General features: G+C 35.8%; 1 protein-coding gene across 8 annotated transcripts in view; it reads left to right on the forward strand.

Moving 5' to 3' along the window:
* The window catches only part of MBD5 (methyl-CpG binding domain protein 5), a 402,321-nt gene that overhangs the window by 325,190 nt on the left and 59,605 nt on the right, over window positions 1-17,526 (forward strand). For 5 of the 8 annotated variants that reach the window (XR_009221398.1, XM_058548920.1, XM_058548919.1 and 2 more), the window contains 2 exons: window positions 4,769-4,942; window positions 15,065-15,739. Coding sequence is in view for 6 of the 8 variants with exons in the window: in XM_058548920.1 (XP_058404903.1) it covers window positions 15,627-15,739 (113 nt within the window). In the remaining 2 variants the exon portion in view is untranslated. Of the gene's footprint in view, window positions 1-4,256; window positions 4,670-4,768; window positions 4,943-10,228; window positions 10,274-15,064; window positions 15,740-17,526 lie in introns of those variants that run through there. The other 3 variants (XM_058548922.1, XM_058548923.1, XM_058548926.1) reach the window with 3 other exon arrangements.

Below are 17,526 nucleotides of genomic sequence, written 5' to 3' on the forward strand. Positions count from 1 at the left end.
ACACAAGTTCTCCACTTCAGTCTGATTAGGCTCTTCCCTGTCCTATGGGTGTCTTATCTCAGTAAATATATACAAAATGAGTTGAAAAAGTTGAAATCATCTTTATAAAGTCATTCTTTCTTTTTTAACTTATATAGAAATGATAGAATTGAAAGGACCAGAAGAACATCCAGCTTAGATGAGGTTCTTCAGAGTTTTCGAAATGTTGGACACAAATCTAAATTTTAAAAATATATTAAGTATTTTAACACTGTAATAAAAATAACATGGACACTCAAATGTGTTATACCCAATTGTAACACATGAACGCATGTGAAACAAAAATAAACTGTGCTGCTAGTTTATATTTTTATGGACTTCTGACTAAAGCTTTGCTACCAATTTTCATGAAGATATTTGAACTTCTTATGGGTAGGCATATTTATTTTTAAGTTTTTATCTGGCCTTGGGTCCATTGTTATATATCCAAATCAAATTATGCAAGCAAGAGCACTGCTGCAGCATGTGTATACTCCATTGAATAAATATGAACAAGATGTAGGGACATCTTCCTGCCATGTATCCTTATCACTCCGTAACAGTTTTGCAAGGTCAAATTAATGTGATAATGTTGTATTAAAGAACAGTTTCTGGCTTAACTTAAGTTTTGGATAGTTCTTGCCCATATTTTGTGTTCATGATCAGAAACATGAGTAATGATTAGATATCTTCATTTAATTTTGGAAACAAGATTTTCTTTACTCGTTCTTTAAGCTTCTAGACCATTTTAATTGCAGAGATCTTAATACTGCCAAAGCCAAATTAGTTATTTAAAAAAAAATTTTCTGTGGGGGCCGGCCTGGTGGCGTAGCGCGGTTAAGTGCGCGCGCTCTGAGGCACCTCTTGTCCAACCATGCTATGGTGGTGTCCCATATAAAGTGGAGGAAGATGGGCATGGATATTAGCCCAGGGCCAGTCTTCCTCAGCAAAAAGAGGAGGATTGGCGACAGATGTTAGCTCAGGGCTAATCTTCCTCACACACACAAAAAAAACAAGTTTCCATTTGCAATAGCTTTTCTGTGGCAATCAGAGTTGTCTCAATATCATAAAGCCAAAACAAAGCACAGAAATGAATTTGTTGATGAAGATGATTTAGAATTGCAACTGAACTCATATCCCTTGATTTCATACTTTTTATTAATCAAAATAGTCCATTATTCTATTGATGGATTTCAAAGTTATAATTTGGTCTTATAAAATGAATTATTACTAACAAATCTCTTTTTCTGTTTCATATAATAGAGATTCCATTTAGAATTTATTAGATGGAAGAGATCTACAACTAAAATAATGTGAAAATCACTGATCTGGTCCAATCCATTAACTTTACAAATTGAAAAATTAAAGCTCAGGTTAAGTGTCTTGCTCAAAGTTATACAGCTAGAAAATTGCAGATGCCAAACTTCCTAATCCTTAGTTCACTGTTTTTCTGTTGTTTGTTACCTCATCTCTGAGTTCCTATAGTACAATTAGTTTATGCCATGCTATTTAGCATTTAATGCCATGGTTTATATACAGGCATTCATTTATTTATTCAACAAGTAATTTTCTGTGTGCCAGGCACTCTTCTAGGTACTGGAGACATTCCCTGTATCTAGAAATTGTGCTGAAAATAAAATTTAAAAAGTAGATTCTGTTCAGCCTCCATTCAGTTTTGGTTGAATACACACCTGCAGTTAGCCACCTTGTATATCACTGGGTGGTTTTAACATATTATTAAAAAGAACTTTTCTATTTATGGTTATATTTTAGAGGAGTAAAAAAAGTTCTTTAGTATTTTAAAAGATGAGAAAAATAAATAATTCAACTCAAAGCACACTGTTTGCATACCATGTACCTGGTAATGTGTTTGGCAACTAGAACACAAAGATATATGAAACATGGAATGGGTGTACATAAAACAGAGTGTGGTACGTGCTGTTACATACATGTAAACAGCACTATAGAATGAGAGAGGAATGAACAAGTAACTCTAAGCGAGAGGCTGGAGGGGTCTTCATGGAGAAGTTGACCCTGGAGTTTAGCTAAAGAAAGTTTAATGTAGCAGGAGGAGTGAGGAGTAAGCGTTTTTAGCCATCATTAGATGATTGAAGAACAGAAATAATGAAATGTGAGGACTTCTTATTTTGTACCTTAGGTATTCCTTATGTTTCTACCTATTTCTATTCCTAAGTGTTAAGTTCTTTGAGAACACCAATGGTATTTTGTGCTTCCCTATCTGATGGTGGTAACTAGTGCTGTGCTGAGCATGGCAAGAGCTCACTGTATGCCTACTGATTAGTTGTGCTCATCATTCACTCAGCACGTATTTTTGGCTCCAGCATGTATAAGGTTCTATACTTTGTGATGTGAGAAATAAAAAAGTTGTGATACAAAGCCAGCCTTCAAGGAGCTATGGAACCCAAAGCAAAAAATAGCAGAGATTTTTGTCTGTTATGATGACTAATCCATGTGCTCACGGAGCTTACATTCTTATCAGATGAGACAGATAATAATAGGGTAAATAGTAAAATATATAGTATGTTAACTAGTGATAAATACTAAAGAGAAAAAAATAAAGTAGGAAAGGGGGATATGAATTATCAGACACAAAAAGAGAAGGTAAAGTTACTTAATTTCTCTTGCCTCGGTTTCCTCAATTCTAGAAAAGGAAAAATAATAGTATGTAATTATACGGTTGTGACAAGGATTAAATTAGTTAATATATGTATGTATGAAGTGCTCAGCACAGGTCCCAGAAGATGGTAAGATAAATGTCAGCTAATATTATTTATACAATTGGGTAAAATAACTTTAGCACAATAGTCATCTTATTTTCATCACTTATGGACTTCTTTTATTAAAGGATATACTTCCAAACAGTTTTGAACTACTTTATCTAAAGGCTAAGACCCCCTCATCCATATCTTGCTTCTTTTAGCTTCTGCTTCCAGTGCACTCACATCTAATATTACTTTCTTATTGAAATGAATCATCGTTCTTTGATAGTAATTCTTCTAGAAAACAATATTTGCTTATCTAGATGTCAGGTCATCATTTTCTGTTTCAGGCATCAGGCAGACATCGAGATCTTCCTGTGGAAAATATTCATTAATGCATCATCACTTATGACATCTCAAGGTTAAAAGGTCTGACAAAATGAGACCTTTATGCTTGCTTACCAGCTAAAAAATGAGTACAATATTGGAATTGTTATTATCAGACAGAAGTGTAAAATCTTTGATATTAATCTTTTGAAACTAAGATCATTTCCATGGACTGGGTGAAGTTTCAGGTCTCCTACTAACCTTTCTTCGCCTGTCTAACCTCTATGCATCCTCAGATGTATCCTTCCTCTCCCTTTCTCTGATTCCTGAAAACTGAACCAGCTCTTTCTTTCTGCTCATTAGCACTCCATACTTAGCCCTATCATAGCTGGTATCATTCAATGTTGTAATTACCTATTTTCCTGACTGCCCAACTCCCCACCCTCCACCTCCCAGGCAATAAGCTCCTTGAAATAGGGACTGTATTCTCTTTATGTTTGGGTCCCTAGTATCTATCACAGTGCCTCACATGTAGTTGATGCCCAATAAATACTTAAAATATTAAATGTAATGCCTGGAATACATTTAGTAAATCAAGATTATAGAATATAGTTGTTTAACCTTGGTCCCACATCACTTAGTTTCCCGTATGTCTCTCCTGGCTGCTTTCTGAGAAACAACAATGCTCAAGAATGTTGCTACACCCCATCCTACACATTCCTCTGTTCTTCTTTGGCCCAGAAAGAAAAAGAAAAAAAGTAGGTTGGCTATCAGGAAAGACCTCAAAGGTAGAGGAGCACCCTGTGGAGAAACTGTGGTCCAAGATGTGATCCTTAGCTCTTCCAATTAAAAAATTAATTTTGCCATTGCTCTCAAAGGTGATAGGCCTCTAGGGTCTGACACAGACCATCTATATTACAAGAAATTCATTTATAAGCCAAGTGACTTATTTGTTTGTATGTTTTCAGTGACTGAAATACTTGTACCTAGGATCCAGGTCACTAACTTAATGATATCAGAGCACCTATGAAATCAACCAGACAATCAGAAGGTCATCCAGTGACCACGGAAACAAACCAAAATGAGTTAGACTATCTCTAGGGTGATTTTACCCAGGCTGAGGAAGAGCTTTGTCAGTGTCTCCCAGATGGCTAGGAGAAAATAGAGTAAGGGATAATAAGGTCTTAAGTACACATTTGAAAGCTCTTATAAAATTTTTTCCTTATTTACTAAAAGAAAACAATTTTTTAAATTCAGGAAAAAAAATCAGTGGCATTTTATAAATCTAAATAATGGAAATGTACAATCTGGTTCCATAATTCTTTGATCCCAAGATGAGTTCCTGAGAGAATGGTAATATGGTATTGCCGATGATGGTGCTAAGAAAGAAGGAAAGATAGAGGATTGAAATTGGGTGAGATTCTCTGTACTCTCTTCTTCCTCTAACTTAAGAATCACCACAGTCTTGGTCAACTCAATTTCATAAAGAAAGTTAACTGTGTGCTTGTGGTTTCAGCTGGCTTACTGGTGCACCTACACGTACTAATAATGCATGATGATCCACTGAGAGTTCATCCTCCACCCTTGTGAAAAAACTATTAAGTGTAGGTTAAATGGTTATTTAAAAAAATAATAAGTTGTACCTCTTGTCAAGGGCTACAGTGAGTCCTTCAAGCCTTATGTCAAAGTCCTTTCTATTCCAGAGGTTGGAAACCCAGGTGCCTACAGAGGCCAGGCTGGTGGGAATGAAGCAGGAAGCCACTGCAGTGAACTGGAGGGCCAAGTCCTTTCTGAAGGAGCAGCCACTGCTCCGTTCCAGATAATTGTTTCAAGACAGGAATGTTGACCTGGTGTTACCACATTATCCAGTTTCTCAGGTAAAGCAGGAAATGCAAATTTTCGTGTGAAATCTTTTGGTTTAAATATTGTCAACTAATTCACTTTTATTATTATTCATAAACTATGTACAAGCCAAACACTTCTGCAGGTGGGATTTGGCCCAGAGTCGTCCTGTTTGTAACTTGGTCTTATATGTTACTTACCTATTTGTTAAATTAGAAACTTTATTTTCTACAGGTTTTGTGATATTGAAACTCTCTTCCTCTCCAACCTGAGACTTTGTGCATAAGTTTTCTTTAGCTGCTACATTTTCTCTGCCACCCTCAGCATTCCAGTGAGCATTCAAATGTAAATGGAATCTCCTTGAGATACTTTTCATATGACACCCCTAAACATCCGCAGATATTACTACCTGCTCATTTTGTTCCTGATATGTGAGCTACTAAAAGATCATTTATTTCATGGGGCTTAGAGATTGTATGCTTTGGGCTCCCCTTTCTAGAATCCACACAAACATGATCTTCCTCTGCTTGCTTCTTGAGAGACCTTACCAGACAATTTATTAGACAATAGTTATCTTTTATATTTAATTATGTTTGCTAGATGTGTTGATTGGACTTGAGTGTTTCTAGATATTTATACATATTTAGAGACAATGTCTTTGGGTGGATTTCTTCAATGACTGAGAAGTCTTCCTCTTTTCACTTCAAGAGTAACCTGATTTTCGAGGTTACTGGGGGTACCATTACCACTATACAAATATGATTACTCCAAGTAGAAACTTGGCATCCACTACCAGGTGAATTGAAGAGTGCTAAACATTTTTATAGTAAAAGTAGATAAATAATAGTTGTTTCAATATATTGTACAACCCAAAATGGGCATAATTCACAATTGTTTCATTTTCAGTACAGTTTAAGGGAAAAACAATATTGGTGTACATCATTTTTCAGCAGTGATTTGACCTACATGTATTGAGATGCACCTTGAGTACCAAAATACCAGTAATGCACAGATAGGATGCAAAAATTACCCATTAAACTTGCTTGGTGCACTCTTAAATAGATTATGTAAGTGCAGACAAGTATTTTTTTATAAATACTCTCTGTTAGAAACTTCACTATACTATATAAAAGCAAAAACAGCAAATTATGCTGGTGGCTAATATACAGAAATAAATCATAAATAATTTTTCCCTCAGAATTATAGTAACTTTATCAATTAGTTTGTAGATGTTCTGGTATGACCTATTACTGTACTTTAAAACAGTTCTCTAAATTTTTTTTAAGGATATATATTTGGAAACTGGTTATTGTTCACTTTTTGTCTTTTAAGAAAGTAGAATGCATAGTAGACATTTCTTATATATGCATACAGACCCTCACTTTTTACTTCCTTATATATTTTTAAAGGCACAAAGAGACGCTTTAACTTGAAGTTAACTGTCTCAATTGCTTTTTCTTTGCAGTCACATAGAAAGGCAAGAGCAAAGAGAAAGCTCAGTTGTATTTAGTAATATATATGAATTACTGGATATTGTAAGGGAGAATTACAAGAGGAATCCAGTTTAGACTTGGAAAGCCAAATGATTGGAGAAATCAGGGAAGGCTTCTCTGAGGAAGTGACAGGTAAACTGAGATAAATAGGAGTTGGTTTAGTGAAGAACAAGAGAGTCAAGATGAGAGATGGTATTCCAAGCTGAAAAGTAGAAGTAACACCCTGAGGCAATTTAGAACCAATCAAAGGGATAGCCTTAATTTTTCTTTCTAGTATTTAGATCATCCAGGTTAATGTGGTATTCTTTCTGAGTCTCTGTGTCTTTTTCTCTACTTGGCAAAAACAGAGAAATGATAGCATAATGCTAGACACAAAGCCTGTGACTGTTTCCAGTAAAAAGCTTCCCTAATTCTTTTAGGGATCGTAGAAACATTAATTAGCTCTTCGATGGATATAACATATAATTTTTTGTAAATAATATTTTTTTTCTGATTACAGAGCCAATACGTTTTTATTACAGAAAATTTCGAAAATACAGAAAAGCAGTGAAGAAAATAAAAATCACTCATGTTCCCAGTACCTAGAGACAACCACTGGGAGGAGAGAGGATGGTGCCATTCTATTCCTATATCTACATATAGAGTAGCATTTTTGTAAATGAAGATTTATAATTATACATGCAACTTTGTAGTATGTTTTTCCACCTGACAATATCATGGGCCTTTCCCCTGGCTATTAAATTTTCTATAACATTTTAATAGCTATGTATAAATAATAACAACTAGGATATTTATTATGTGCTAAGCACTGGTTTAAGACTTTTAACTTATTGGATCCCCAGAACAATTCTATAAGGCTATAATTTCCATTTTATAAGGAAAGAAATTTTAAAACTTGCCCAGGGTCACAAGCTAATAAAGGGTAGAGCTACATAGCTTCTCAATACTGTAATTAATTTAAATAAAACCCTATTTTAGACTTTCAGGTTGTTTCCAGTATAGTTTTTGGCTATTTGAAGTAATACTCATGGTTCTGTGGATTGACATTCTAGGCTGGACTCAGCTGGGCCAGCTGATCCCTGTTCCACGTGGCGTTGGCTGGGCTCACTTACACAGCTGAGGCCTCAGCTAGACTGGCTGGACCAGCTGGACTTCTCTCTCTCCACATGGTCTCTCATCCTCAAGGGGGCTAGTTCAGGTTATTCATGTGACAGTGGCATTCCAAGAAGCAAGAGTGGAAGATGCAAGGCCTCTTGAGGTCTAGGGTCAGAACTTAAACAGAAGCACATCCATCACATTCCACTGGTCAAAGCAAATCACAAGGCCAGCCCAGAATCAAAGTGTGGAGTAGTAAATTCCACCTCCTGATGGAAGGAGCTACAAAATATTTGGGGCCAATTGCACTCTAGTATACTCAGCATTTAGTTCTCTGAAGGCTTCTATGTGACTACAGTGTTTAAGTTGCTGAACCTTTGTAGCAAGAAATGGCCTGATACAGATAATCCTCCTGACTGTAGATGGGCATAGGCCAGGATGCTTGTTACCTTGACTCTGAAGACTGGCCTCACTCTCGGGAGCCTGTCCTTTTACCTTCAGAGTTTATGAAAAAATGTAGCCTTCCTACATGAATGTGATCCCTCATGCACAGGTTGTGAACTTTTACATTCTTCTGCACTGAAAGGGCAAGGACGTCTGGAACCAGAGAGCTTCATTGATTAGGACAGGAAAGTTGTGCTTAAGGTATCGTGATACAACTGTATAAAACAAATGTAAATGTACTGGGGGTAGCTTGGGGTTAGTAAGTAGAGCTTGACAGGGGCATTAGGTCTCTTACAGAAGATGTATATGAGAGGTAGAAGAGGTGGCTGCACAGTGAAGATAAGAACCAAATGGAAATAATAACGAGAGTGAAAATGGGGCTAATCTATTTGAAGGTTTTTAAATAATGAAAAAGGATATAACTGCAAGATAAGTGTGCTGCTAAACAAAAAATGCATAGCTTGAATAAATAGGTGAAAGGTGAAACAGATGGGAAGATTGGATGGGGAAACTGGCTAAGTGCTGTGAAGGAACTGTTTGAATAATTGATAGGTGGGTGAAAGATGATTGTAAAGGGGAAATGTCATTTAGGGTTACTCTAACAAGCATAATTTAACTAATAATGATGGAAAGATTATGAGTATATCCTTTTATTATCCAATCAAATGATAATTATGCTGTAGCCACTCAGACATTACTCTCCAAAATGCTAATATCGATGTTATTTTTTAAATCCAATCATATCTGTTCTTGTGTGTATCTATTATTTTAGAATTTAAGTATAGAGGTAGGTTTTATATGAGACTTGTTCTCGGTTGGAGAACATGAAGCACTCACTCTTGGAAATGTAGGAATGGAATGGACTTCTTATTTAACTTTAAATATTTCATGAACTAAGTTTATAATCATAGTATAAAAAGTATAAATGATGATTGACTTACATAACATATTAAATATTGATGTTTTACCTAATTTACATAGTCTCACCTTGATAAATGAATAGTTCATTGGGTATTTATTCTGTCCTACTGTATATCCAAGTAACAGCACAAGATCAATGTGTGATGTCATTATAAACATTTTAATAGAGTTTACTCCTGATACCACATGGTTCAAAAATCAATTCATTATTTTTACCATTAATAAAATTTGTGAGTCATTATTCAGAAAAAATTATGACATTTGATGTTATTCAGAAAGATTTATGAAGGAGAGCTACTTACTTATTTTCATGATGTCATATTCTCTGATATTTACTTTGCATGGTGTTTTGGGTATAACTTTTAAAATATACATTTAACGCTGCATAAAGTCGTGAGTTTATTCTTAGGTTGACAAGAATGTCAGTAAGGCAGATTGAGGAAAAAAAGGTCTATTGTGTTAATTAACATCCTGTTGAAATATATTTAATTTCTATATTGTTGCATTCATTTATTTTAGTGGTTCCTTTATTAATCCAATTAAAGTGTGTATATAAACTACTTAATAAATAAAACTGATGCACTTACAAATAAAGCATAAATTTAGCATATTAATTTTCTTAGAAGCTCTATCATGCTTTTTCTACACAGAAATTATCACCCAGAGATTGTGAGACCATTTGGAAAAATCTAGAGCAAAAAAATCCTTTGTATACTTTGTCAACATGCACACTCATTGACTTCTCTTGGCTTCTTTTAAAAACTTCTCTTTCATTTTAGACACGTGTTGCTAAAACTTTATAAGCCTACATGGTAAAAATCAGAGTATAAAATTGTGTTGACTAATTAGAATATGCATAATCTTCAGGAAGTATTTAGGTCCCTCCTGCAAGGTCCCTGCTCTGAGGGAGCCTACATTCCTATGGGGAGAGATAGTCAATAAACAAACAAATAAGAAAAAAAGATTGGATAATAAGAGGTATCAGTACATTAACAAAGTGTGAGAGAGAACCTAGAGTTTTACAGCATAGTCTCTTGAGGAGGTGACATCTAATTTGAATTCTGCTTGGTCAGAAGAAACTAATGTAAAGAAGTAAATCAAGTCACTAAAATTCAATTCACCAAAAGCCAGTTCTCATAGAATAATTTGCATATTGAAAGGAAGCAGGAAAATGAAAACATTGATAGAATTATGGCATATATCCTCCTCAGAACACGCATACACACAGACACACCCCACTTCTTGAATTTCATTATTATCGCTACCAGAATTGTTTGTGAAATAAATTTAAATTATATCATAAGATCTATCCTTGATTCTGAGTGTTAATGAGATGGAGGTGACTTTCATATCACAAATTCTTTTCAGATTTAACCTGTGTCTATTGGGCTTAAGCCAAACAGTATAAACAAGGTGAGTCATAATGGAATCTTTAGGAGAGGTGAAGGGAAAATGTTGTGGATGTGTAGTTTTTTTATGTTAAATTTGGAAAGAAGGAGAAACTGTCGTTTTTATAATACAAACTATAAAAATAAAGCTTGACTAAATCTTGAAAGATAGGTCTATATAGAAAATAATGTTATCAGAGTCTTGGAGGCAAGTAGAATAGATTTTCATATTTAGCAAAAGAGGGCATGCATAGGTTTCAAAAGTTTGAGAAACGTAGTGTGATTTGCTTTCCTAAAACTACCCTCCTGGCACTTTAAGAAATTTACCAAGGGCCCTAAAATTATGCAATTCTGTTTTAACAAATAATTCTAAGTGAATTATCAAAATGGTCATAGATTTGTGCACAGGAATATTAATCTCAGATTTATTTGTACAGTCATGCATCAGTTAACAGGGGTACGTTTTGAAAAATGCGCCATTAGATGATTTTGTCATTGTGCTAACATCATAGAGTGTACCTACACAAACCTAGATGGTATAGCCTACTACACACCTAGGCTATATGGTATTAATATTATGGGACCACTGTTCTATATGCAGTCTGTCGTTGGCCCAGACATCATTATGTGGTGCATGGCTGTAATTGTGAATATTTAGGAGAAAATCTATGTCCACAAAAGGGAAGTAAGTAAATAAATTATATATATCTATCTAAGAAAATTCTATCCGGTAATTAAAAATCATATTTTGGAAAAATATTTAATGCCATAGTAAATTAAGGGTCAGGATGAAGATAAAGCATAAAGTGGTAGTGATTCACTATTAAAGGAAAAAGACACGCTTATTCATAGAAAAACTTTGGAATCAGTACAACTACTTTGGAGAGCAATTTGGCAGTAAAGTTGAAAATGTGTAGACCATACAACCCAACATTAATATGATTGATATACCAATAGATGAATAGTTGTATAATCATGTGATAGAATACTATTCAGATGTTAAAAATTAATGAATTGGGGGCCTGCCCGGTGGCGTAGTGGTTAAGTTCACGCACTTCGCTTTGGTTGCCCAGGGTACATGGGTTCGGATCCCAGGAGCAGACCTACACACTGCTTATCAAGCCATGCTGTGACAGGCATCCCACATATAAAGTAGAGGAAGATTGGCACGGATATTAGCCCAGGGCCAATCTTCCTCAACTAAAAGAGGAGGATCGGCAACAGATGTTACCTCAGGGCTAATCTTCCTCACAAAAAAAAAAAAAAAAACAATTAATGAGTTGGATCTATATATCTGTACCAGAAATAGATCTATATATCTCAACAGGGATAGCTCTCAAAACAATGATGAATTTAAAGAAGGAAGTTGCAGAATGATATATAGTAGTATTTATGTAAAATTTTAAAAACATATAATAATGCCAAATGTTGTTTACATGTACACATATGGCGCATAAACATATAAAAACATAGCCTGGAAGGATACAGACCAGAATCGTGATTATGGTTGCCCTTAGGGTGGAAGGGAGGAGAATATTACTAAAAAGAGAAATGGGGTGTTGATGGGGGATAGTATTTAACTTCATCTGTAATATTTTCTAAGTCTTTTATTTTAAAAAGTAAGCAAAACTGACAAAATGCTTACATTGTGAATTTGGAATAGTAGTTCATTGTTTATTATATTAAACTTTTTTTTATGTGTGCTTTTAAGACTTTCTAAAAACAATGATTAAAAGAAGGTACATCCGTGTTTGCAGTGGTTATATTCAGCAATGAGATTACAGTTCAGTTTTTATTTTTATCTTCAAACTTCTCTGAATTTTCCAATTTAACAAAATGATTGTTGAGAAAAGCAGTGCCACTTACACATATATAAATGATAACTATATAGTTACTCGGCCTCTGCTCTATGAGAGGTTCCTAAGGCCCTTATAGTTGAGCTGCCTCTAGAAGGATGACATGTCAGCAACAAAAGGATGACCCTCCCAGGGACAAAAGGAAGTGAGGGCTGGCTGCCCACACGGTGTAGAGATCTAAAACCCACCATGTCCTGGGAAGAGAGGCAGGGACATTAGTCTAGGCTAGTGGGTCTCAAACTCGGGCGTGCATCAGAATCATCTAGAGGGCTTGTTAAAAAACATGTTGCCCCCTAGAGTTTCTAATTCAGGAAGTCTGAGGTCAGGGTTGTGAATTTGCATTTCTGACAAGTTCCACTTGTTATTGATGATAATGATGCTTGTCCCAGGACCACGCTTTGAGAACTGCTGGTCTAAGCAAAACCCAGCCATCAGATATTTGTATTTTTGGTTACTGAAATGTAAGGGAGACATTTGGCAGGAATCACTTTAATGTTATTATCTGGCAGATCCACAAATTACTTAATGGAGCAACCAGCCAGTCTCGGGGAAGTTGGAGTCACGTGCAGGAGCAGACAGACAAAAAAAAATAGGCATCAAATGGTCAGAAAGCTCAAAAGTAGGGAAAATGAGAGCTGGTCCAATCTAATGATCAGAGACCACTGAAGAGATTTCTTTAGGAAAAGCAGGGATGAGCTTTTCCTCATGAGCATGAATGAGCATGAAAATGAGCATGAGCATGAATGAGCATGAAATGGGACTGTAAAAAAACAGGTTCAGTCATCAGGGTCTGTTGCTGTTTGATAAAACCGGGAATCCAGGATGGCACAAAATTCATATCTCTTTCACATCTTTCACTATTACTGGGTACTGCACTAGGCGGGAACTTCTTAAGAAAGAGAGACTGACCCTTCCTTGCTCTCTCCATCCTTTCTTGTCCTCCCTCTCTCTTTCTTTTCTGTTCTTCCGCACTGAGCAGCTCTTTAGTGCCAAACATTACACTGGGCTTTGGATAAAGTGGTGTCTTACCATCTTTGTACTCCAGCACATAGCACAGTACCTAGTACATAGTAGCTGCTCACTAACTGTTGAACGAAACATGAATAAACACATACATGATCAGCAGAGGTCATGGTTAAAGGTGCAGTGAGTGGAAGACAGAATTAGGATACTATGCCAGCAACTGGTCATTTCTGTGAGAAGCACAGATACAGTGGAGTGGGCCCAGCATTGCAGATTACCAGCTTGAGACACCATTGGGAATGTTACTACTTGGCACTTTTCTTTATACCCCAAATTTTTCCCAATACATTTTTGCTACTTTTCTCATTGCCTGCCAGTGTTTCTCACACTCGTACCCATGGTTCCTGACTTTCAGGTAAATGAGTATACGTCATTATAACACCTGTAACCTGTCTCAGGACTGAGGCTGCAAATAAGGCATATGTTGAATACATGATGCCTTTTACTATAAGACATTCTCCTGCTTTCCCAATGAAGAGATCCAAAACAAGGTTTGAGGCTAACAAATATATAGACTTTTAGGAATGTAGCTTAAGTAGTTGTCTATTTACACTGTTTAATTTTTTGATTAAGTTATATGTACATATTTAAAACATATTATCTAAAATAATTTTTATTTAAATTTTTTGAAACAATTTGAGTACTTCTATATGAATCTTAAGTCATTTAACACAGTTTTCTGGAGCATATCACCTTCACTTCCATTTAAGTTGTTTGAGATATAGCATTTTTTAATCTGGGGATGATGCTGTCACTGTTAAGTTATTATTACAAACAACAAGTCCCACTCGTATAACACTACAACAGTTTTTTTCATTCACCCTTAGTGTAGTTTCACAAGTCCCACAATGTAATCACACACTATATGTTAAATTGATTATAAAAAGACTGTTTACTGCAACCAATAATGCTAGCAACTGTGACATCACTTTCTCCACCAGGATTAAGTAGTAAATCTTTTTTAAAGTTTATTTGCCATCTTTTTTTATTTAATAGTTCCATTGGGGCTGGCCCGGTGGCGCAGGCGGTTAAATGTGCATGCTCCGCTGCAGCGGCCCGGTGTTCGCCGGTTCAGATCCCGAGCGTGCACCAACGCACCACTTGGCAAGCCATGCTGTGGCGGCGTCCCATATAAAGTAGGGGAAGATGGGCACAGATGTTAGCCCACGGCCAGTCTTCCTCAGTGAAAAGAGGAGGACTGGCAGATGTTAGCTCAGGGCCTGTCTTCCTCACAAAAAAAAAAAGAAAATAGTTCCATTAAGATGACCTCTTATAAGCATTCCACGCTAGCATTGATTGCTCCAGTTTCAGGCCAGTATATCTTCCCCAAACAGCACCTTGTGACTCAATAAAGGAATTAGGAGAGTACCCCATAATAGAAGGGAATTAGTAAATTTGACTATAAAGCACCTCCCACCCTTATATTCAAGAACGGTGGGGAAAAACCTTTGCTTATATTTGGAAATGTACTGTAAGTTTGTTTCCTTTTAATTTTTTCTTTTTAAAAAAAGAAACCTTTTCTTCTTTAGGCCAATATGATGATTAGAAAAGTAAATTATAGGGTTATGCAGAATTAAGGAGTGATCAAATGTGATTGGATTAACACACAGCTTTTCAGTTGTCAGGTCATGAGAGGTGATAGATATATTTTTATTGTGAGTTAGAATGAGGTTGTATGTGTGTGTGTCTAATGCCATAATTGCGGGTCTATATCTAGTAGTTAGAGAGTTGCATGTGGTGAAGAGGAAGCAAATTGGTTCAACTGGAGTAAGTGGATCAAGTTGGAAGGAGAAAACAAGTTGAATTTGACACGCGATTTTGACAGCAGAGAATATCAAAGTGGTTCGGTATACTTAGTAGTTATTCTGTTTTTACAAGTGTGCAGTTTCTGTGTTTTTCAACATTAAATATACAGTTTACATATTTACACGTTTCAGGCTACATTATTGGAATTTTGAAGACATGAAAACATCAGATGAACCAGCCTGCAACATCTTGAATTCAGATTGGAAGATGAAGAGAAAGTTTAAAGAATGTGGCCTATGAAGGCGGGTAGTACCTGGAAACTATTAACCAACTCACACTGTAAAAATGAGACCCATTTCTAAACATTAGAGGTTATTTTAGTCCAACGTCAAAGTTCAAGACAAAATGTTGAACTAAAAACTTTACACTCCTCCCCTCCCCCACTTCAGACAGGTACCAGCATTGTTGAATATGATTTTCCTTAGTCAGAAACACTCATTTTTACCCATGTAGACCATCCTTAGGAATTAAATATTGGTTATTTAATGTAGATTATAATGGGAGACTGATTTTTTCCACAATGGCAGATTTCAAGGACTTGGTTCCAAACTGAGCCGAAGCTTCCCAATGCATTTTGTACAGTCTGGGAAAAACTGTGCTGCATTGGCCATTTTTGAAGGCCATCATGCCCTGTAATATAAGGATATCATCTTATTGCTGATATCTTTGGAGAGTCCCAAGCAGACACAGAAAATGAATGGAGGCAAGGAATGTGACGGAGGGGACAAGGATGGAGGTGTTCCAGCGATACAAGTTCCTGTGGGTTGGCAGCGTCGTGTGGATCAAAATGGAGTGCTTTATGTCAGGTGAGCCCTTATTATTACCTTTGTTACCTCCAAGTTTGCAGTCCCCAAATTAAGGAGGCAGAGTCTGTTCTTCTTTGAGGGAAAAAATATCGTGACTGACAGCATCTCAAATAAATTTGATTCAATGATCTTCGAGCTAGAAATGTTTTGAGTTTTTTTATTCCATACTATTTTGCAATGTAAATTGCCTTAGGTTACCAGAGAGAATTTTTGTGCATTACTTGTGTTTATATAAGGTGTCATTCTGCTTATCTCTGCAACAAGGATAAAGAAAAATATGAAGTTTTCTAAAAGAAACATATAAGCATCATTACCACATTCACAGGAGAATAAAATACTGGAAATAGACCCAATGTCTCTTGACAATATTATTCTGCCTTCATAGTGCCTCAGCTGGCTTTTCTAATGTAAAGTTGTATATTTTTTATCTGTAAGTAGTTTCAATTATTAGACTTCTTAATACCTGATAGTAACTAAAAATAATTTCTGTATTTTTCTGCACAGTTTTTTAACCTATTCTTTTGCATATAACGGTAAAAAAGGAAAAGTCATGTTGAAGATGGCTCGTCATCTCACAAGTAAAAATTATACAAATAAAACACAGATGCCTGCTCTTTTAACTTTTGATGGCATATGTCTCCTGTAGAACAAATTGAATGGAATCACTGAACTGCTGGCAAGAAGTTTTAGTCTTTAATATTAAATAATTGGCACCTAAGTTCCTTACTTTAAGTTTTTCAGTAAGTATGTGAAAGGTTAGGATACCATAAAGTTTTCTTTGTGATGTAATAAAAAAAACTGTTGGAAATAGACTTAAACTTTTTAAAAGATATCACACTGCATCATTACATTAATGCTATTAACTTTCAATGGGGTTATTTGTATCCAAGCTGCAGCGGACTTCTCCATTTGTGCAAAGATGTATTTATATGAATGAGGTATTTTCCATTATAGAGACACAAACAACTTTATGCCATAACAACTCAGAAAGTCAGTTCAGGTTCTATCCTGGGTTGGTTGGTTTGTTTTGTGTAAGGTCTTTCTTGAGGTAAATTTAATTGAAATTCTTTTGCACATAAGTTTTTTTGTTTCTGTAATATTAAAGATGTGCTTGGTATTAATTGGAGTGAAGGGATAAGAAAGCAGGAAATGTGGAGCCGGTTCCATGGTAGATAAGATGGACGAGGACACATGGGATAACTTCCTCAAAGTGTTCCTATTGCCACTGCTGTTAACAAACTGCCAGAAATACTTTGTTATAAATATACTACAACAAGATGTCATTGTTATTATTCATATTTATGACTGTTCTGGTTTGTGAAGAGCAAATACATTCAGTTTAGAGCAAATGACTCTAAAATCTTGATTTTTGTTTTTTTTTTGCTTCGTCTTCATCTCTATGAAAGGTAAATCAGCTTTTCAAATTGCTGAGAGTGAAGTTAAACCAAGTTAAGTCTGGGAATCTGCTAATTGTCTTGTTTATGATTTTCGAAGTCTGACTGGACTTCACTGTCTGTTACTGTGCGTTTTCCAAATCCAAATCTGTACGCTAAGAATTATTTTGGAAACTAACTTTGCCAGATGAGCTAAGACCTTCAAATTAAATTAAGCCAGCATGGGCTTGATTTGTTTATCTATAACTGGTTAAATTACTGCTTAAACGTGTGTAGGAGGCTAGCCCTCCTTCTATTGCTCCCTTCTCAATGTGCAGTTTGCTTGTAATTTTTAGGTTAGTCTCCAGCTGCTTCTGCCTCAGGGTGGCATTGAGGCTACACATTAAATTTCCC

This window comes from Diceros bicornis, chromosome 10 (assembly GCF_020826845.1).
Source record: "Diceros bicornis minor isolate mBicDic1 chromosome 10, mDicBic1.mat.cur, whole genome shotgun sequence".
Classification (NCBI taxonomy): domain Eukaryota; kingdom Metazoa; phylum Chordata; class Mammalia; order Perissodactyla; family Rhinocerotidae; genus Diceros; species Diceros bicornis.